Consider the following 21,437-nt stretch of genomic DNA (forward strand, 5'->3'; position numbering starts at 1 on the left):
GCGCCGCCCGCGAGCGGGCAAGGGGGCGTGGCCGTCAGTCCGGCCCTCTGCCGCCGGCCTCTACCGCGGCCTCAGCCCGAGGGGCGCGTGATTCCGGTGTGTACGCCAGGCGGTGGGGGGCGGAGCCGGCCGCGAGGAGGCGGCCAATAGCGGCGCGGCCGAGGGTTGAAGGGGTGGAGCCTCGGAGGGGCGCGACCAATGAGGGCGCGGAGCGGCCGGCGGGTCGGAGCCGGCGCGTGCTGCGCGCGGCGAGTGGACGGGACGGGACGGGAGGGAGCGGGTAAAACAGAACAGGACGGGCCCGCTCGGCGTCCGTCCTCCCGCCCACCGCCGCCGCCACCGCCGCCTTCCACCCACATCCCGCCGCCCCACAACGCGCCGCTACCCGTTCCCCGGCTCCGCTCCGCCGTCGCCTCTCTTTGCTCAGCGGTCGCGCAGTGCCCCCTGGCGGCCACTCGCCGCCTCCCCCGCGGAGCGCCGAGACCGCGCAGAGCGGGCTGATAGTTGGGTTTAGCAGCCTTTTCCAACCATAACGGTCATACGATGCTAAGATCTCCACGTTTCTCGAACATCTCCAGGCTCGCCCCATTCAGGTGCCAGAAGTCTCTCGTTGCGGCCGTCGGGCACCGCTCCTGGCACGGACACGCACGGCACAACGAGGGGTGGGGATGCTCATATGGCTGAGCTCGGTCGGGGCTGGGACGGCGCTGCCGCTCAGCGCCAGGGCCCGTGGCTGCAGGACTCGGAGCACGGCCTCCGCAGCGCCGGGTCTGCAGAACCGCCGCATTTCCCTGCACAAACCTGCAGGCTTAGCGCCTGCGCTGCACGCGGAGCTCCCCGCTAGATGGAGTGCGGGGAAAAAACAAAGCTCAGCAGCACCGCACGGGGCAGGGATTGGAATCCCGGCTCCAGGAGCGGGAGGTGGGGCTGTCCGTGCCCCGGGGCCGGCTGCAGAAAATGCAGAGGTCGGCGCGGGGGGGTTAAAACAAGAAGAGCAGCTAGGCTGCGCCTTTTGCTTCTCAGAAGCGCTGGCTGAGAACTGCGGGCTCCCAAAGATTCTTCCCCCACCTTTGGAGCCGCCCTGCCCGGCCCCGGCATGCCCTGTGTGGGAACCAGGCATTCGATGTGTTGTGAGCTCACGTCCAGCATCTGGTCCGCAGCGCTCCCCGTGCAGGGGCCGGGCAGGGCGGTAAGACGTCCCGCACGAGGAGGTCCCCAAGGTGCTGCTCACCCTCACCCCCAGGCAAGAAAGCAAACCCCAGCTCAGCCACACTGCTCAACTATTTGTATTTTCTGTCCGGTGAAGCCACGGCCCCCCCCGATCCCAACGCTGTGGAGACATCGCTGTCCGATCAGCAGCCCTGTGGCTCGCAGGTCCTGGCAGCACCACAGGCAGGAGCTGGGGCTGCCCGCTGCTGCAGCAACAGGAAGGGGTCACAGATCTTCTCCTGGAGGGTAGAGAACAACGAGGGATGGGGTCAGGCCATGGGGTAGCAGCACTTCCCCACTACTTGCTCCAAACCCTAGCAGAACGCCATAGGCAACAGCTGATCAGTCCATTCACTTTGCTATGCCATAAGGGGGACACTGAGAGCTTCTCTGGGACTTTCACTGTGCTTTTAACTGAGAAATGCTTGGACAGGACCAAAGAGTCAAATGCAAGACTGTGTTTCAGGGACAAACAGCTGCAGGGCTTTATCTCCTTTGCCTGTCAGTGACCCCTATTTCACAGCCCCAGCTGGGCCAGCTGAGGCTGAAAGTATGACGAAGGGGCAAGGAGAGGCTGCCAGCAGATAAAGGAGCTGCAGGGTCAGGGTTGTCAGCCAGGGCCAAGCTCACAGCAGCAGAAAGGGGCAGCTGGGGGTGGCCACCGCCTGCCTAGAGGAAAGATATCTCTCATAGAGACCTCCAGCGGGTTCAGCCACTAGTTCCAGTGTCCCCCATAGACATGTGCAGGGGATGAAGGGTTCTCAAGCCACAACAAACCCCTCTGGACGCAAAATAAACCTCAGCAAATCCAAAAGGGGTAGATCTGCCCAAACTCAGGCACCAGGTGCCATCCAGTCTCCCACAGGCTCCTGCTGGGCCCAGAAGAACATGGGCCTCCTTGTGTCATGCGACCACCCATTGATACTTTAGGGTAGCCCTGTGATAGCACACAGCAGCAGTGTCCCCATCCTAGAGCTCAGCACATAGCTACCAACCTTCATCTTCCCAGGACAGCAGCCTTGTGGTGCAGCAACATCAGTCCCACCACCCTGGATCAGGAATTTGTCCGCAAACCTGGAGCTCTGCAATATCGCAGCCATTTCAGCATCCACGTCCACCACTTCTCCTTCCTGGGGAAAGGAAAACATCATGGGACTGGAGCCTGGGACATGTAGCCCAGGGGTCCCCAGCTGCCCAGACAGATGATGCTCAAAGCCCAGTCCAAAACCTGGAGATACACCCACAACTGTCTGCAAACCACCTGGTGTAGCACCAGGGACGTACTACTCCCATCTTTGCCCCAACACATTGCACAGCTCTGACTTCCTCTCCATGCCCTGTTTGCAGTTCCCATGGTTTATATGGAATTTTAGGATCACTGAGTTGGAAAAGACCTCTAGGATCACCCAGTCCAACCATCAACCCATTCTGACCATGCCACTAACCAGATCCCCCAGTGCCACATCTTCACGGTTCATGAACACCTCCAGGGACAGTGACCCCACCACATCCCTGGGCAGCCTGTTCCAATGCCTCACCGCTCTTCCTGAGAATAGATTTTTCCTAATGTCCAACCTGAACCTTCCATAGTGTCATCTTTGGGAGTCCAAATGTGCCTCCCATACCTTGAAGGTGAAGTTGGCATCAAACACCAGCTCTCGCTCATGCCCCACAATCCCACCATTGTAGATGACCTGGCCTGGCCCAGCCCAGTTGCTCCCTGGCACCTTGAAGAGCCGGTACGTGGCTGAGACGAAGCAGCAGTCACCTGCAAGGGAAAGGCACTGTATACGGAGTCCCAGTGCAGTTCTCATAACCAAATGGAGATGGTGGAACCCTCACCAATGATTCTCTCTAGCTCCTTGTTGCTGACAGTGATGGGGCTGGCGGTGACCAGGCACGGAGGGCTGAAACCCACCTCCTTGGCAATGCTGTACAAGTCTCTCCAGAACAGGGCTCCTGCCAGGCACTCTCCTGAGACAAGGACATGGGCACAGTGACACCATGCACATCAGACCCAAAGGCTGCCCATCCCATGTGTTGCAGTGCCCTACACACCCCACAGCACCCTGTGCTTCCTCACGGCTTCACTCAGGTGCTGGTTGGCATAGACATCGCTGAAGTACATCTCCCCTCCAGGCTGAAAGGCAGTAAGAAGTGGATGGGAGATGATGAGACTGAACAGGCACCTGCAGCAAAGCCATCCCAGCCCCACTTGGCTCCCTACCTTCAGCACACGGTAGGCCTCCCGAAGCACAGCCCTCTTGTCTGCGGCGAGGTTGATCACACAGTTGGAGCTGGAAGGAGAACACCAAAGATTCTTTGCAGCATCACCACCTTTGTTCAGCACCACCAGCTGCACATAGTCCATCACTCGTTGCAAGATTCAACCATGAAAAAGGGAAATTCCATATTCCCGGGCTATAGCTTAGATCCTACCTCTAGTTTTTAATTTCCTAACACATTGTTGAAGTGAGCAGCCCAGCAGGAATGTACATAGGATCATAGAACAGCTTAGGTTAGAGGGATCTTAAAGCCCGTCCAGTTCCAACCCCCTATGGTGGGCTGCGTTCCTCCCACCAGGTCAGGACCCAGGGCCTCCATCCAACCTGGCCCTGAATGCTTCCAGGGATGAGGCACCCACAGCTTCTGGGCAGCAGTGCCAGGGCTTCACCTCCCTCTGAATAAAGAATTTCTTCCTAACATCTTACTTCAATCTCTTCTCTTCTAGTTAAAAACCATTCTGGATGATATCCCTTCCTTCTATTGCATCAACTGCTCCACTCATCTTGGTGTTATCAGCAAACTTGCTGAGGGTGCACTGAATCCCACTGTTTATATAATTGATAAAGACGCCGAAGAGCATCGGTTCCAAAATGGACCCCTTGGGGATGTGGGTGCAAATCCAGTACAATCTCTGCAGGGTACCTACATGACAATATCATAGCTCTCATCAGTCAGCCCAGCATCACCAAGGTTCTCCATGTAGCCCTGGAGGAATTCCACGTTTGGCTTTTGGTAGCCGAACTTCTCCATGTGATAGGCAATGTGCTTTTTCGCCACCTCGACCTGGGAGGAGGAAGGGAAGGAGTATGGCAGGACTCAGGGTGGGGACGAGGTGATCCCGTGGGTGGCCCTGTGCCTTACCTGTGCCTCAGTCATGTCGATGCCGGTGACATGGCCCTGCTCCCCCACCAGCTGGCTCAGCATGTAGCAGTCCCTGCCACTGCCGCTGCCCAGGTCCAGGACCCGGCAGGATGCCAGGCACTCCGGGATGACCAGGCCACAGCCATAGTACCTGGGGGGTTTGGGCTGAGTGAGGGTGCAGTCCATGGGAGGTGGCACGGGGGGGAAGTGTGAGGCTCACCTGGCCACCACCTCCTCATGGACACGCTGCAGAGCATCTCTCACCACCTTGGGAACGGGCCTGGTCGGTGTGATGCAGGCGTTGGTTTTCAGGTCCTCTGACTTCTGCAGCTCTCTGCCATAGTAATCCTGGCAAAGGAAACACAGGGGCCACCTGACTGCAGCAAGCTGGGCCATCGTGCCTCCACACACACCAACCTGAGGTCATGCAGCTTGCACATGCCAGCAGTGCCCTCTGCAGCTATAAATCTGGGTAACATTACACGTTTCTCCATCCCAACCCTCCCCAGCTTCACCTGCTCGTCCCTTCCCATCCCCATTATGAAGATGCGCAAAATGCTGCTCCAAAACTCCACTGGCAGCATCCACCTGCCCCTAGCACTCTCACCAGGATCCCGCAGTGAACTTTGTCCTGTGTCAACTTTGCCTTGACTCAGTGTCATGCTTTTGTGATTTTTGGCTTTCGGTATTCCGCATCATAACTTCATGTGGGGCACTGGGAGTTTAACTGTCAATGCTCAAGCCCTGGGTACCTGCCCTGAAGAGAAGAAGAACTACATTCCCCAGGGGACTTTGTGGTCAGCAAGAGGAGGTTTAACTCCTGGCAGGGTTCACCTGATGGGCTCTTTTTCACCTGCTCTTCGTCGTGGGCGCTGCTCCCATCTCCCTGCTGCTCAACTGGACTGTGCATCTCACCTCAGCGTTGTGGTGAGGCCTATCCAGCTTTTGGACATTCTCTCTCTCATTATATTTGATTTATTAGCTTCAGTTCTGATTATATTGTATAATAGTGTATTATCTTGCATTCCAATACTGTATTCAGTAAATTAGTTTGTTTCTCCTCAGATCGTTGCCGCTGTTCTTAATTATTTTGGGGCCCTGTTTCCTTTTTTTCCGGAGGCGCGGATCCATGGATTCCCCCCGCCCCGCTCCCCACGGAACCGGGCCGAACCAGCCCATAAACCATTGACACTCAGCACTCCTTCCCAACCCCCCGCTCACACCCTCACCTGCACCTCGTGGTGGATCTGGTCCTGGGAGATTTGGTCCTCGGGGGCGCAGTCCCTGCACGGAGCAGCCACTGCAGCAACAGGAGCACAGAGCTGGTGCCAATGCCACTGCACGGGCACCACTACAGGCCCTTCCCAAAGCCGCTCCTCAAAATACCAGAACGCTTCCCTTGCTTCCATCTGACAACCCCAGGGAGGCCCCAGACCCGCATCCTGGTGGGAAGAACACCCCTTGCCAACACCCCAGTTGAAACACCCCAAACCCATCCCTGCCAGAGATATCCCTGTACGGCAAATCCTCCTTCCACAATGTCTCCCAGGGTTCCCCTTGGGACAGGGCCCAGCACCCTGAAGTGCGACTTACTGCTTCCAGCTGCAGCTTGGCCACGCTCCGCCCCGGCTCTTTGTTCCCTCCCGAGGTCAGTTCCCAGCAGGCCTCAAACCCTAGCATGCAGCCCTGCCTGCTGCCAGCACCAGCAGCCATTCCCATCCAGCTCTGTCCCTCTCACAGCGCAGTCCATCTCACCTCCTGCTTGCCCAAACGCAGGGAAACCACAGGGTGAGGTTCCAACCCCTGCAGATGGGAGCTCTGGTGGGGAATAAGCCACCTGCAACATGGACACTGTGTCCACAGGAAGATCCTGGAGTGAAGCAGGAGTATGCCATGCTGTTCCACACTGGTCAGGGTGACCAGCAGCACACACAGCTGCAGCATGGTAGTGCCTGGGACAGCTCTTTTATTCTCAAGAAGCTCCAGGGAAACTGCTCCAAAGGGCAGCTTTGATCCAAGCACCAGGAACCCCCAGGGCACAAATATCCCCTGGCACCCCATTGTTTAGGTGTCACCTCACACAGTGCAGGCTACAACCCCTGCTATCAAGGTAACCTTACACAAGAGACGAAAAGATTACAGACTTAAGGTGTAGAAAACCAAGCTTTTATAACAACAAAGCAAATCACCACAGCCTCTCCATGCCCTCCATGGCTGCGTTCTTGCCTGAGCAGAGGCACAGTGCAGAGGAAAAGCTAACAGTATCACTGGACACCTCGACAGAAACACAGATTGGGCGCTGCAAGCTGAGGGCAGGCAGGCAGTGGTTCTGGAAGAGCAGCAAGGGCAAAGCCACATGGCTCTGCACATCAGCAAAACCACACTGCAGGAATGTGGCAAGCTGATCCATGCTCTTGTCCTATCAGCTGATGAAAAGCACACTCAGGCAAACAAGTGCTTCCAGTGTGCTCCAAGTGCTCCAGATAAGAGACTCAAGAAAAACGAGGCGTAGTATTTATAGCTTGCACCTCATTTCACCGAGAAGCAAGCAGGAACCCAGACACTAAGACCTCAGGACAGAGCAATGCAGAACTGAATACACAGGCTCCTGACATTCTTTTGCCCCTCACTGCCCACATCCCAGCCACGTCTCTGGACGCGTTCCCAATCTGACAGCTACACAGCACTACCAAGGCTGCTTAATCAAGAACTGGAGGAGCAAGCCAGAACTGGAATGCAATTGAAGGCCGAAAGCAGCGCAGATGCGCTGGCAAAGAGATGACATTCCAAATTCTGGCTTAGCAAAAAGTAAGATAAGCTCAGAGCAGGATGCTCACAAAGTCATGTCCAGCTGGCTCAGTGGTGCCTGCCCAGAGTCACGCTTTCTAAAATTCTGCTCTGTGACAGGCACCTCAGTCCACGCTGAAGCACCTCTACACCCACCCAACCACTTACAGCTCCCACTGATTAACAGGCCCTAAATAAAGCACACCCATCATCCCAGTGTCTAAATAAGGTCCTGTAGCTGTAGTTATTCTGTATTTAAAACTTGCAGCTCTATTTCATACACTTCGTTGGGAGGGTGGAGGAGAAATTATATTGTATGAAAATCCCAGCTCTACGATTGTTGGAGATCGTTAGGTATTTCATCATCTTACAGCAGACAGCTAATGACTCAGCAGGGATGGGAAGAAAAATCATCCTGCTGTGGACATACAGACAAAAGGCTTTGGATGGGCAGCACATGCCGCATTCTGGGCTGACAAACCATTTCAACACAGGGCCATCAGCTGAACAATGCAGGTGCTGAGGTACAGGCACAGGCTGAGCACCTCACACTGCACGTGATAAGAAAAGGAACACAGGAACTGTTGTAGAAGTGAAGTTTCTGCTAAGGTTCCAGTTAGATGTAAGGAATCAGGAGAGTGTTCTGAATACAGATGTGGATGGGAACACCTGAGAGGTGCCTGCACACTCAGGAATGTGCACTCTGTGTGTATCCCAGCTGGCATTCAGCACCATCCAGACACAGGTCTGAGCCCCAGGCCCAGGAGGAAAAGGACAGCCAGTGGAGATGTCCAATGCCTTCAGCTAGGCTTCATTTCAGCAAGTGACTCAGCTGGTCCCTCAGGTTTGATGACTGCTCCACACTAGGGACAAAATAAGAAGAGGTTCACAGTGAGATCTGTACTTAAGCACCCAGAACAGTCTTAGCACTGACATTACAGAAAAAAGAAATCCTGGATCTCCCCAGCCTGGATCTCCCCAGCCCTACTCCCTATCCTCTCACAGCAAACCTCACTCTTTGTGCTCCTGTGTATGTTAATGAAACAAATGGAAGCTTAGCATAAATCATCTCTTCACCCAAATTCTCAGCCCTCCACAGTACTGATCCTCACAGCAGTGAAAACTTATCCTGCTGGGCCAGCATCTGTTTCAAAGGCAGCTGCAAAAATTTCCAGTTGTGTTCTCCCCTCCCCTACTCTATCAATCACTCATTGCCTTCCCATTGGCCTTGACATGCTGCTTCCCATGTCTGCCCGGCATTCTTCAGTTAGGCACTCACTTCTTCTGAATCGCTTCCTGCCTAGAGAAAAAAAGGATAGGAAAGAGCATTAGAAAAAAAAAAAAAAAAAAAAAAAAAAAAAATCTCAGAAACAGCTTTTGTGTGATACTGATGAAAAGGGACTGAGAGCTCAGGAGGCCAAAACCTCCAAATGTGTCTGGATTATGCCCAGACCAGAAAGCAGTGGCTCTTTTCTCCCTCTCAGCATCACACACAGGTACAGGAGGCCTAGTGCGTGGCGCACAGGAAGCAAAAAATCACAGTTCTCACTCCAAACAGCCTCATCCATATCAGTGGATGTGGTGGGGCTGGAGAGTACTGAAGCACTGGCACAGGTTGCCCAGAGCGGTGGTGGTTGCCCATCCCGGGAGACACCCAAGGTCAGGCTGGAGGGGCTCTGAGCACCTGATGGAGCTGGAGGTGGCCCTGTTCAGCACAGAGAAGTGGGATCAGAGGGCCTTTAGGGGTTCCTTCCCACTAGAACAGTTCTACAGTCGCAGTCCCATGGTGTGCCCGACTGTGGGAAGTGGCAAACGGGCCTGCATGGAGTGGCTCCACAGATCTTTACAGAATCATTGAATCACAAATTACAAAGAAGGAAAATCAACAAAAGGCTCCGCTCAGATTCCCAGGGGTCCATACTTACTGGTACTGCAGGTGCGTGGTTATTATGGCCATTTTCCTTAAACTCTGTGGAAAACAAGATCGAGAATGAAAGCCTCTGACAGCAGCCGCCTCTGACAGAACCGCGGCTGCCCCAGCAGACAAACACAGCTTACGTCTTCGGAGTGCAGGATGGCATCCTCTTGCATCACCATGTTCCTGGCGGCCTGGCCCAGCAACTGGCAGAGGAACGCACGGAGCGCTGAGGGGCAGCGCCAAGCGGAGGGAAGGGAGGGGAGGGGAAAGAAGGGAAGGGAGAGCAGGGGTGGGGACAGGAGAGCAGGGCTGGGGACGGGAGCGGCCCGGCCCGGCCCGGCCCGGCCCCGCCACGCCCCGCCCCGCCCCTCCGGCCCGTCCTGCCGCGCCCCCCGCGCGCCCCGCCGCTCACCTCGGCGCTGCGAGAGCCCTTCAGCACCTGCTTGGTGAGGGCGATCACGTCGGTGCCGCAGCTCGTCACCTTCTCGGTCAGCAGTCCCTTCACCGAATGCCCGAAGCGCGCCTGAGCCTCCGCCGCGCCCCCTGCCGCCATGTTGCCGCGCCCCGCCCCGCCCCACGGCTGCGCTACGGCGAGCGCCGCGGGCCTGAAAGGCCGGGAACGCGCTGCGGCTCCGCAATGCCGCTGCTCTGTGCTGCCCGCTGCTGTCCTGCAGTGCCGCCCAGTGCCCAGTGCTGATCGGTAATGCCCGGAGCCGTCCGGAGCTGCCCGGTCATTCCAATTGTGCCCAGTACTACTCGGTCTTGACCGCTATTACCCGATGATCAGGGCTGCCCAGGGCTGCCCAGTGCTTCCCAGTGCTGAGAGGGGCTGCCCGGTTCCGCTCGGAGCCGCCCAGTACAGTCCAGTGCAGCCCATGCACCTGGAAGGTCTCCCAGAGCGGCAACAGCCCCCAGACCCCTCCTGCCCACCGCCGCGCTGGCTGCAGCCGGAGCATCCCCAGAGCTCCGCTAGCACTGCTGGCCCCGCTGCCTTCACCCCAGCTGCAGTGCTGGCCCGCTGCCCATCACCCCCCCGCCATCTCCCCGATAAGCTGCCCAGCCTATCCCAGGGTCAAGGGGATGCCTCCGAGTGGCTATAAAGGCCCTGGAGCCACACGGTCCCGCAGCCATCCCACCATGCCGCCTCTTGCTGTCCTGCTGCTTGCCCTGGCCCTGCTCTGCGCCTGGAGGCTGTCATGCAGTCAGGCTCCCAAGGGGACGGGGATGGGGCGGCTGCGGAGCCTTCCAGCCCTGCCGCTGGTGGGGAGCCTGCTGCAGCTGGCCGGGCACCCGCAGCTCCACCTGCGGCTCTGGCGCCTGCAGGGTCGCTATGGCAGCCTCTACGGGCTATGGATGGGCTCCCACTACGTGGTGGTGGTCAACAGCTACAGGCACGCCCGGGAGGTGCTGCTGAAGAAGGGGAAGGCTTTCGCCGGACGGCCTCGCACTGTAAGTCATGCTGCCACGGAGACAGCGTTGGCGGATCCCCTGGTGTGGGGTGAGGATGCTGCACAGGGTGACCCCGTGGCTGCGTGTCCCGCAGGTGACCACGGACCTACTGTCCCGTGGGGGCAAGGACATCGCCTTTGCCAGCTACGGTCCCCTTTGGAAGTTCCAGCGCAAGCTGGTGCATGCCGCCCTCTCCATGTTTGGGGAGGGCTCAGTCGCCCTCGAGAAGATCAGTAAGTGTTTGGTTTTCACCATGCTTGGGTTTCCTGGGATGCCAGGGGCAAATAATTGGGAATTGATGAAGCAGCTTGGGAGCTTTCCCCCTCCTTCCCCCCTTGGCCGCCCCTAGAGCTCACTGCCCCTCTCCTTCCATCCAAAGTCTGTCGGGAGGCTGCGTCCCTGTGTGAGACACTCGGTGCTGCACAGGATATGGCCCTAGACATGGCCCCAGAGCTCACGCGGGCTGTCACCAACGTGGTCTGCTCCCTCTGCTTCAACTCCTCCTACCGGCGTGGGGACCCCGAGTTCGAGGCCATGCTGGAGTACAGCCAGGGCATTGTGGACACTGTAGCCAAGGAGAGCCTGGTGGACATCTTCCCCTGGCTGCAGGTGAGTGGGAGCACAGCAACCAAGTGGGCCTTTTCCTTTTGAAATAGAGGAAGGGGCTGGAATGCATCATCCCACATGAACCTTCTTGGGGCTTTTCTCCCCCAGATCTTCCCCAACAGGGACTTGGCCCTGCTGAAGCGATGCCTCAAGGTCAGGGACCAGCTGCTCCAGCAGAAGTTCACTGAACACAAGGTGCTGAAGGGGCAGGGGATGCCTGGGGCTGCAACTGCTGGAGCTGGGCTGTAGGACTATGCACGGGACAGCCCAACTCACACGTGTTCCCTGGCAGGAAGCGTTCTGTGGGGACACTGTGAGGGATCTGATGGATGCCCTCCTGCAAGTAAGGCTCAACGCTGAGAACAGCAGCCCTCCTGAGCCAGGTCTGGAGCTGACAGATGACCACCTCCTCATGACGGTGGGGGACATCTTTGGGGCCGGCGTGGAAACCACCACCACTGTGCTCAAATGGGCTGTGCTCTACCTGCTCCACTACCCTGAGGTACGGCCTGTGGGGTCCCTCCTGCATCAGGGCCATCTCAGAAGGCTTTGGGAAAGAGCGATGCTGGGGGAGATGTCAGGCTTTAGAGATAAGTGGTATAGGGATGTGAGAGCTTTGTTTCTGCCTTTATCTGCCACGGTGTGCTGGAGATGCTCCTTGCACAGAGCATACCCCTCCCAGGCTCCCTCCTATTGCAGGTCCAGAAGAAAATCCAGGAGGAGATGGACCAGAAGATTGGCCTGGCACGTCACCCCCACCTCAGTGACCGCCCACTGCTGCCCTACCTGGAGGCTACCATCAGTGAGGTGCTGCGCATCCGGCCCGTGTCCCCCCTGCTCATCCCACACGTGTCCCTCGCTGACACCAGGTGAGACCAACTTGGGTGTGGGCAGAGGCTGGGGAGGGAGCGTCCATCACATGCTGTGTCTGCTCTACAGCATCGGTGAGTATTCCATCCCCAAGGGCGCCAGAGTGGTCATCAACCTCTGGTCTGTGCACCACGATGAGAAGGAGTGGGATAAACCTGAGGAGTTCAACCCTGGTGAGTTGTGAGCTCTTAGCCCAGAGCTCAGGTGGGAGGGATGATGAACTGGGGCAGGTCTCAGTCAGAAGGGGCAAATCCCCATCCCCAGCGGTGCCCCTTACCCTTGCAGGCCGCTTTCTGGATGAGCAGGGCCAGCACATCCACTCACCCTCTCCCAGCTACCTGCCCTTTGGGGCCGGCATCCGCGTGTGCCTGGGTGAAGTCCTGGCCAAGATGGAGCTCTTCCTCTTCCTGGCCTGGGTGCTGCAGAGGTTCACACTCGAATGTCCGCAGGATCAGCCCCTGCCCTCACTGGAGGGCAAGTTCGGTGTCGTGCTGCAGGTGCAGAAGTTTCGGGTGAAGGCCAGGCTGCGGGAAGCCTGGAGGGGTGAGATGGTGGGGTGATATGGGGTAGTTGGATAGTGGAATGGAGTGGGTGCATGCCATAGAGACTGCGCTCTGAGTGCCTCGTGGATGTGAGATTGTCGGAATAAAGCTGTCCCCCACCCAGCACGGCTCACGCTGCTTTTTGGGCGGGTGACAGAGGGTAGTGCAGGTGGGAGGGTTCAGATGGCCCCAAGACCTCATGTGAGTGCTGGGCTGAGCTGAGGGCATGGCCCCTCTGCAGGGCTGTAGACATTGCCACATGGACATGGCATGGGGGGGGGGGAGGCATCTGGGTGCCACAGGTGGCTGGAAACCTGCTGAGTGCAGGGGAAAGAAGGAAACAGCTCAAACACTGCTACATTTTTAGCTCCTGTGTGCCTCCCGCTGTGCACAGGCACGTACTGCATGCACCTGCGTGGCTGTGTGCTTGCAAGTGCGTGCAGGCACAGAAATGCATTCTTGCATGCCCACACACACATGCATGCACATACACATTTCTGCACACGTGCATGCTGAGCCCATTCCCAGTAGGAGCCAGCTGCCATACCCTGCCAGCGAGGGCAGCGTGCAACTAGGTTTCTGGTCCTCTATTATCTGACTTCTTAATATTTAACCCTGTACCTCTGCACACCTCCACTTTCCCTCTCTCCCAGTGCTTACACTGCACCTTAACTCTTGGCAGTGGGCAGGAGAGCCAACACACAGCTAATCTCTCCTTGCTGCTAACTCTTCTATTCATGCTTGCTTTACATTTTCTCTCTCAATTTGGATGGCAGCAGCCAGGCTTCCCCATCTAATCACCTGCCTCAGGAAATGAGGGGCTCCTGGGACCCTAAACAAGCAGACCCTCAGTGCCCGGGCTGAGCCCTCCAGCTTTATTCCAATTGTACACCAGCAACCCAAGCCTGGGGGCTGGCAGTGACCGTGCTGTGGGCAGTGGGGGGGACCTTGGCAGCAGCCACCAGGTTTTGGCCGATCTGTCACAAGCAGCTGAAATGACCCTGCTGATGTAACCGCTCAGGTGGTATTGCATCTCATGTCCAGGACTACCTGGGACATTTAAATGGGGGAGAAACGAGATACGAGCCTGTGTCTCTACTGAGGTGCTCGGGCAGCAGCAGGGCTCAGCAGGATGGCCTGGCCAGAAGGAGGAAGAGGTGACCCTGCACGGCTCCCAGGCCGCAGGCAGGAAGCAGTGTGGGCCGAGCGCTGGCTCTGACGCACATCCTCGTGTGCAAGGGTGGAGGCACAGCTGGTGGTGTGGGAGCGCATCGCTCTTCAGGTGGTGGCTTGGCATGCTTTCACACCCTGAGATGATTCCCACAGCCACAGAAAGGCAGGAGCTTCCCCTGAGCTCCTGGCACTCCCAGACAAACGCTGTCCATCAGTTGTTTCACTGGAGGGGAAAGGCTCGGGGGGAAGTGAGCCCAGAGCAGTGGGTGCCCCATCCCTGGAGGTGCCCAAGGCTGCGCTGGATGGGCGCTGGGCCCTGACCGGGTGGAGGGCACCCAGCCCACAGCAGGGGGTGACCTGGCTGGGTTTAAGGTCCCTTCCGACCCAACCACTGCATGATTCTATGACTCACAGAATGATACACACACACAGAGGCGAGTTATCAGAAAAGGCATTATATTTTGGTTTCCACCTTATTTGAAACTGATTTTGGTTTTCAATCAATCAAATCTGAATATGACTGAGTTCAGTTTTCAATTTCTTTCCCCATAATAGCAATGATCTGGATGACCATAGTTATAAAAGGGATGGGGAGATAACCCAAGAACAAGATACACAGTCTGAATTGTGCTCTCTTCCACACGAGCACACCAGGGAATGTTAGTTTTCAGCTCATTTTGTTTCTCCCTTCAGGTTGTTACTAACAAAATCTCTACCGTTTATTAAAGCAAAGCTACAGTAAATTTTCTTGCAGTCTTACAGCAGGTTTTCATATTACCAGTAGGACTCGCATGCATGGATTGCAGTCACACACACACGCTCACAGACATTATACAGTAGCCAGTTGCCACTATTAAAAAAAAAAAAAAAAGAAAAAAGAAAACAGACATTCATTTTCTTTAAGTGGTCAACATCAGAATCGCACCAAACTTTTGGATCAAAAAAAAAAATACTGCACAGGTGTTCCACATCTACATGGTAAGTCATCCCTTCGCAATGGACGGAGCTCTCGTCTCCATTTGTTCAACATGCATCGCTGAAGCTTGAAGGCACACTGGCCAAAGAGAGCCCTGTTCTTCTTTTTTGTCATCTTAACTCGAGTGTGCTGCTCTCAGGGTGCAAAAATAAGGAAAAAAAATAAAGCCAAGCCCTTTTGCAGCACACCGGGAAAAGGTCATTCGGAGACCACAGTACTTGGAAGGCAACCCAGCTGCCTTGATTCTACTTCTAGCTGTGCTCTTGGAGGCATTGAAGGAATACACTTGTCTTTGAAAATTACATGGAAAGGCAAATTTCTGAAAAACATCTCCTTTCAGACTGCTTGTGGTAGACGAACACTCCTGGAAGAAACTGGTCTTTCCGCCACCAGCTTCAAGTGGGAAATTTCCTACCTGCTGTCTTGAACACTGAAGCACCAGAGGTTATAGGGCTGATGTGTTGAGGCATTCATCAGCTTTGGGAAAGTTTAACACCAAAAGAAAAAAAAAAACCAAAACAAACCTAAAGAGTGAAAAAAAACCCCAAACCCACAATGCCTCAAGAGCACTATAGCAAACCAGAACTCTTGGGCTACTGACTGCCGGCACTGTCAGAAGCTGCTTGCTTCTGGGAAGACACCTGGAGGTTGAAGCGCTGTGGTGATTTCGTATCCTCCCAGGGTGAGATTTGCTGAGCTTTACTGATTGCGAGATAAAGCAGTGTTCTGGAAAACTAATACCAACAAACTCATAATAACCATCACCAAAATCACCATTGGAAAAGTTCCATTTGTGAGAAGGTCTCATTGACAAACAGTCCCGGCCCCACGGAGCAGAACGGACATGATTAACGAAATCCAGAGCAGCCCGTCCCCGCAAGCCGGGCCTTCGGGACGAGTCCCCGAATTACACTGGAGGGGGAAAAAGAAAAACAAAAAAACAAGAACAAAAAAGGTTATATCACCTTTTTCTCCTTTCAAAGTTTCTATCTGCTTATTTCGCTTGTTTCTTCGTTTTCCCCCCAGTTCTCCTTCCCGCTCTGCCTCCTTAGCTGGGGGAGCTGTTGGTGCGGGAGTTTGGAGAGTCCTGCTCATTTATTGTGTTCAAGAGTACACACACCGGCTGCCGGGGCAGGTGGTGGTGGCTGTGTTCGCGGTGCTGCTCCTCCGTGGCATTAAAAAGCCCTTCCTCCTCGTCGCCGTGCGGGCGGCCGCTGCAGCTGTCACAGAAGTCCAGGGGCCCGTCCAGAGCATCATTGATGAGCCCGTCGAACTCCTTGAGGTCATCGTCGTGATGGCCCCGGTTGCATACGCAGACTTCGATGCCCGAGTCGCCCGTGAAGCGGCGCTGCCTGCCCGGCGTCTTGTCCTTGGCGTCGGGAATGGCGCTGCTCTGCTCCAAGCTCTCCGAGCTGTAACCTTTCAGCAGTTCCTCCTTGCACTCCGTATCCTTCTCGGGACCGGCCCTCTCCACCAGCTCTGCTCCCATGCTGGTGCCGCCGGGCTCCACGCTTTGCATTTTGGCTACTGCTCGCTCGACCAGCGCGGCGGTGGAAGGCTCGGGGTCTCCGAGGCCGGGGGACCCGGTGCTGTCAGTACTGCTGTGATTGCCGCTGGGCACCGCCGAGCTGCTCTGTGCTGGCTGCAGGTTTCTCGGCGTGTCTGGGATTGTGCTACTGCTGCCTGCTGGGACACACTGCTGATGTAAGGCACTGTATGGAGGCGGGGGGGTCGGCGGTCTGTTCACCACTTCCTCGTAGGGAGGTAGTAAATAATTTGGCAGAAACCCTGAAAGTGGGAGGCAAGAAGAAGTTATTTTTTGAGCAGCCTTTCTTAGGAAACTTGGCATTAATGTAGGTCAGCGCGCCATACCAGCACCCTCCCACCAAGCAGGTCAATGGGCTTTACGTGCAATGCTGAAACTCAAATCAATGAGATGCTTTGTGTTCTGAGGAACAGCAATCACAGCACAGGAGGGCGCAGATACATGAAGAGATGAACACAGCTGGGAACAGCAGCAAAGTTTCTTGGCTCTTAGTTCCACGCCTAAATGTACCAGGTCACTACCTCCCTGTAAGGTGTAATGGCCTCAAGTTGTGCCAGGGGAGGTTCAAGCTGGAAATCAGGAAAAAACTGTTCTCAGAAAGAGCAGTGAGGCAGTGGCACAGGATGCCCAGGGAGGTGGTGGAGTCACCGTCCCTGGAGATGTTCATGAACCATGGAGATGTTACACTGGGGGATGTGGTCTGGTCGGCACGGGTGGGATGAGCTGATGCTTGGACTGCATGATCTTAGGGGTCTTTTTAACCTTAATGATTCCATGATTCTACGATATCCCAACAGGGCCCTCATGAAACTCCTCAAGGGAAAGCATGTGTTGGCTGGAGGGACAAGCTGGGAGGTAACTCACCTCCAGCCCCCTCCAGCACTGCCTTCTCAGCTGAACTTCCACTTTAAAGAGCAAAGATTTAATCTCACAGAGCTTTGCATAAATATAGAGAAACAAGAAACAAGAAACTTAGGAGCTGGGCTTATAGTTGTTTCAGTGCTGGATTCTGGTGCTTTCCTGGTGCAGCCAGAATAAATTGGCAGTATTGTCAACAGAAGCTAATTTGTTGTTCTTATGCTACCTCAAATCTAAGGAAGATGTTATTTATTCCATAACAGGCAACAAAATAATCTACACAGACAGAACGGGCTTAAATAATGGAAACATTTAGAGACAGCGCTGCAGTTTTCCATGTGTAATTGTACAGCCTTTGGACTGGGGAGTAGAGCACTGCTGGGGCAAGAGTTCAACGAGTGCAGGCTGAAAAGGAGGAGCATCCTGAAGGAAGTATTTTAAAAACCTTCCCAGGAAGACACCCAGCCGATCGCTGCACACATACAGCCTAATCAGTGGTGGATTCAACACGTGCTACAGCCGGTGTTGTTCAACTCCAGACTTAGGAGGGCTCAGATGCATTCAGAAGCTGAAACATGTCCCCTCCATTCTATGCCCTAAGTTTAGAGCCGCCCCCACCTCCTGCTGAGCCCAGCCACTGCTCCCCATGACTGCCAGGTAGAGATGTGAGGTACGTACGGAAATAAAACGGCAGGGCTGAATAGTTGTGGGCTTCCCTGTAAGCAATCAGGTTGATCTCATGTTGCCGCTGCTGGGCCTGCAGACGATGCTTGGTGCGGCGGTGGTGGCAAACACAACAGCAGCTGAGGATGATGATGATGGTCCACACCAGCCAAAACCCTGCAGAGGGAGAGCAGGGTTAATCACAATGAAGAGCCACATCCAACCCCAGGAAACACAACTGGGACAAACACAACTGGGACAACTGTCAGAAAGTCTGGGTTCTGTGCACCGGGAGGCTTCTGCATGGCTGACTGATATTCTGGGAGGATGTGGTAATTTTGTACATGCCTTGGTGCAGCGTGGAGCGTGTCTTTCAGTTACAGTTCTAGAGGAGCAAAATATGGAGCTTAGGCTCCTCCTCCATCCATCCATCCATCCATCCATCCATCCATTCATCCATCCATCCATCCATCCACCCACCCACCCATCCCACCCACTGGAAATTCTTCCTTTTGGCAAAGAAAAAAAAAACACAAGCAGATCAGTGACTACCATTGAATTTGACTCCCACAGCCACACTGGTTTCAAAATAATAATCAAGACACAAAAGACATTCTGCAGATTAACCACAGAAGAAGAGAAAAACCCCAAGCACTACATTTTCCTTTTGTTTGCACTGCTCTTTAATTTCTAGCCCAAATCCTCCATTGTTATGTTTAACAAAAACATACTCCTTTTACATAAATGTCTCAAAATATTTTTAAAACTTATTTTTGTATTCAATGTCTTAAATTATCCAAAATTAAATTATAATCCAGCCCCTCGCCCTGAATCCTCAAGAAACCCAACTTCTGCTCTGCCCGTGGCCGCGGCTGGTTTCTGTGCACGGTCACAGGACACACAGTGCTCTTAGGAAGGAAATTTAAAACGAGCACTTCCCGAATTTGCCCAAGTCCTGCCAACACACCAAGAAACCCCCGTTCCTTTAAAGCTGCCTCCCTGCTGCCATATATTAGCAATGAGTTTCAGAGACGTATCAAAAAAGCTACAGCTTCCTCTTCCCAAGCACGCAAAGCCAATGCTAAAGCCCATTTCCAACGTGGTCACTCCGCCCTTCGATACTAACCTGCCCTAATAATATCCTCCAGCCCAACACCACAATACCTCCATGTCCCCAGCATCTCCTTCTGGATTAGAAATGTTTTCTTTGCTAAGAGCTGGGTGGGGAAAGGTGAACAGTTGAGGAATGTGAAGAACGAGAGGAATACTGCTCTGGCTCAGGACAAAGTGCAGTCAACCTGCACTGCTGGTGTCGGAGCCCCGCGCTGGTGGAGGTGAGTTGGCGCTGTGCCTCCAGGCGTTCTGAGCAGGGACTTGCACCTCCCTGTGTCGTAACCCAAATCCCCACGTTATTTTGGCACAGCAAACTGAAATCTCTCCCTTGCCTTGCACAACCTGCTTCCCTAATGGACCAGATTCTGTCTCCTACTCAGATTTATCAGAACTTGCTATCAAATTAAGGTGTTGCATGCTCCTTTTTAATTTATTTTTTATATGTTCTTTTTCTGCTTGGCTGGAAATCAAGGTTCCCAGGCAGATTTTCTAGCCAGCCTGCTCAGCCCTATGAAGAAGGGCAGGAAGAAGCCAGACCTCTGCTCTACAGAAGCAAAGGAAAAAAAAAAAAAAAAAAAAAAGGCACTTGAGATGCCCTCTACACTCACTTCAAACTGAGCAAAGAGATGTCTATTGCCCTCCAAACGCCCCTTGATCCTACAAAAGCTTTCAGAAAGTTTTCCAGGGATTGCTGAAGTCCTCCCTTCCCTCCTAAGCCGGTCAGGCAGACAGGATGAGAGGTAACGGCCTTACGCTATGCCAGGGAAGGTTCAGGTTGGGTAGTAGCAAGAATTTCTTCTCAGGAAGAGAGGTGAAGCATTGGCACAGGCTGCCCAGGGAGGTGGTGGGGTCACTGTCCCTAGACAGTGGTTCAAGACAGTGTTCAAGACACGTAGCAATGTGTGACATGATCTAGAGCTGTCACGGGCATGGCCTGATGGTGGGACTGGATGACCTCGCTGGCCTTTCCAGCCTTAATGATCTATGATTCCACGCTGTGGTTTGCAGTCACTGTCAGTTTGAAGAGTCCCACCAATATTTTAGCTCTTGCTAAGGGAAGGTTCCTCAGCTCTCACTGGCCGAGGAAGCAAGAACAACTCATGGAAACCAGGTCACTCACACAGCACGTCACCATGTGCCAAAGCAGGCCTGCAGTTCATCTTTCAGTACTCCTTATATTCAAAGAGCAATCCGTGATCATCCGTTCAAAAACAATGGAAAATTACACCCAGCTATCCAGGGATTTCAGCGAGTTATGAACATAGCTGATTTTTAACACATTTATTCATGTCCTTTCCCAAGCACTCTAGATGCAATAGCAGCAAGCAGCACTTAGTTAGGATGTTCTGGAGAACTGCCACTGTTAAGCAATCTCAGCTGTAGCAGCCGAATTTTTCTGCAGGGAATAACTGCTCCCACCCAAGCCTGCATGCAGTGGATTTAAAAAGTATTTATTTAGAAATCTTCTCTACTCATTCCAAATCCCAAAATGCTTTGCAGACAAACTGGTGCACAAGCTCAGAATAGGGGTCAAAGTCAGCTCAGCCATTCGCAAGACGACGTTCAGCAGCTCTGTAAACAGCGTACAGCAGTTCAGGCTAATAAATTAATGCTGGATCCTACTGAAACCGCAGGTGGCGTTTGTAAGTAAACAGATCGTAATTTACTGAGCTGCAATCTGGTCACGGTGCCAGGAACAACACCTCCATCCTCGTGCCAAGGGTCTCAATGAGCGCTCGCAACCACAAATGCACAAAAAGTGGTGTTTTTCATGGGAATTTCCAGAAAAAGAACCCACTAATACCACGTTATTGCTTGGTTTCATTAACCACCAACACTTCCTGGAGCTTCGAGGAATTACTCAACTCCTGACTCAGCACACACCCAAGGACTTGCCTGGGTGATGGCAAAGGGTCAGCGCTGTGTGCCCCCAGATCTATTTGCTCCACCTGGCTCCTGGTTTCCTCTTTATGGGCTTTCCCTCACTTTGTCAGGCAGCGGCATGCCTGTGTCATAGGACTATAAGCCTCCCCAGCATGGAGGAAGCAACAGAACGGGACACTATAGGTGCTGAGCTGCTCACCTGTTGCTTGAGCAGAGGAGCCAGAGCCAGGAGATGGAGCAGGTCTGGTTGCATGCCCAGAGCGGTGCTGGGAGTCCATAAAAGGCTCCATAACATGCCCTAGCCAGAAGTTTGGGCACAGCTGCAATGCTGGCTGCAGAACAGAAAAACTGTAAAAGCCCAGCAAATATATAGTACAGTCATTTGTTTGAAATAAAGCTACGTGTAACGGCCAAGTGTAAATATTATGTCTAAAAGTATGGAGAGAACAGTGAATATGTCCAGGGCTGAGCTGTGCATTTGTACACCTGGCGACGTTTGGCTTCAAACTAGCAGCAGGGAGCAAACCGAGCAGAGCATTGGCCCGTGCACACACGGCTCATCTGGCAAGAGGGGAAGAAGGGAAATTTAAATTTCATCCAAAGACAACATGACGGGAACAGGAAATGTGGAGGCTGAGCACAGCATCAGTGCAAGCTAATACCTGGTTTGTGGCAAAGCAGGCACTGGCCCTGCCT

General features: G+C 54.2%; 4 protein-coding genes across 12 annotated transcripts in view; 1 reads left to right on the plus strand and 3 right to left on the minus strand.

Moving 5' to 3' along the window:
* Positions 1-1,281: 1,281 nt before the first annotated feature.
* On the minus strand, positions 1,282-6,409 carry AS3MT (arsenite methyltransferase). Of its 2 annotated transcripts, none has more exons than XM_042818066.1 (11): positions 5,826-6,409; positions 5,586-5,656; positions 4,577-4,704; positions 4,357-4,507; positions 4,142-4,278; positions 3,437-3,506; positions 3,268-3,349; positions 3,052-3,183; positions 2,835-2,977; positions 2,205-2,339; positions 1,282-1,448 (listed from the first exon to the last, which is right to left on the minus strand). In XM_042818066.1, the coding sequence occupies exons 1-11, from the start codon at positions 6,073-6,075 to the stop codon at positions 1,353-1,355; spliced, it is 1,395 nt and encodes a 464-aa protein (XP_042674000.1). In that variant the 5' UTR covers positions 6,076-6,409; the 3' UTR covers positions 1,282-1,352. The 2 variants fall into 2 exon arrangements, with proteins under 2 accessions (XP_042674000.1, XP_042673999.1); XM_042818065.1 differs by having other exon boundaries at positions 5,950-5,973.
* A 91-nt stretch (positions 6,410-6,500) lies between these two features.
* Positions 6,501-9,615, minus strand: BORCS7 (BLOC-1 related complex subunit 7). The gene is made up of 5 exons (XM_042818068.1): positions 9,474-9,615; positions 9,202-9,264; positions 9,069-9,112; positions 8,423-8,443; positions 6,501-8,006 (listed from the first exon to the last, which is right to left on the minus strand). The coding sequence occupies exons 1-5, from the start codon at positions 9,612-9,614 to the stop codon at positions 7,955-7,957; spliced, it is 321 nt and encodes a 106-aa protein (XP_042674002.1). The 5' UTR covers position 9,615; the 3' UTR covers positions 6,501-7,954.
* Positions 9,616-10,198: 583 nt separating this feature from the next.
* On the plus strand, positions 10,199-12,587 carry LOC122159954 (steroid 17-alpha-hydroxylase/17,20 lyase). The gene is made up of 8 exons (XM_042818064.1): positions 10,199-10,510; positions 10,605-10,743; positions 10,890-11,119; positions 11,225-11,311; positions 11,409-11,618; positions 11,816-11,985; positions 12,056-12,159; positions 12,272-12,587. The coding sequence occupies exons 1-8, from the start codon at positions 10,199-10,201 to the stop codon at positions 12,544-12,546; spliced, it is 1,527 nt and encodes a 508-aa protein (XP_042673998.1). The 3' UTR covers positions 12,547-12,587.
* A 1,553-nt stretch (positions 12,588-14,140) lies between these two features.
* WBP1L (WW domain binding protein 1 like) overlaps positions 14,141-21,437 on the minus strand; it is a 49,384-nt gene continuing 42,087 nt past the window's right edge. For all 8 annotated transcript variants that reach the window (XM_042818038.1, XM_042818037.1, XM_042818042.1 and 5 more), the window contains 2 exons: positions 17,760-17,921; positions 14,141-16,465 (listed from right to left, as the gene is read on the minus strand). In XM_042818038.1, the coding sequence (XP_042673972.1) occupies positions 15,726-16,465; positions 17,760-17,921 (902 nt within the window). In that variant the 3' untranslated portion in view covers positions 14,141-15,725. The remainder of the gene's footprint in view (positions 16,466-17,759; positions 17,922-21,437) is intronic.

Source organism: Centrocercus urophasianus, unplaced genomic scaffold, assembly GCF_019232065.1.
Source record: "Centrocercus urophasianus isolate 14NV4802_14NV808 unplaced genomic scaffold, USGS_Curo_1.0 seq_17, whole genome shotgun sequence".
NCBI classification, from domain to species: domain Eukaryota; kingdom Metazoa; phylum Chordata; class Aves; order Galliformes; family Phasianidae; genus Centrocercus; species Centrocercus urophasianus.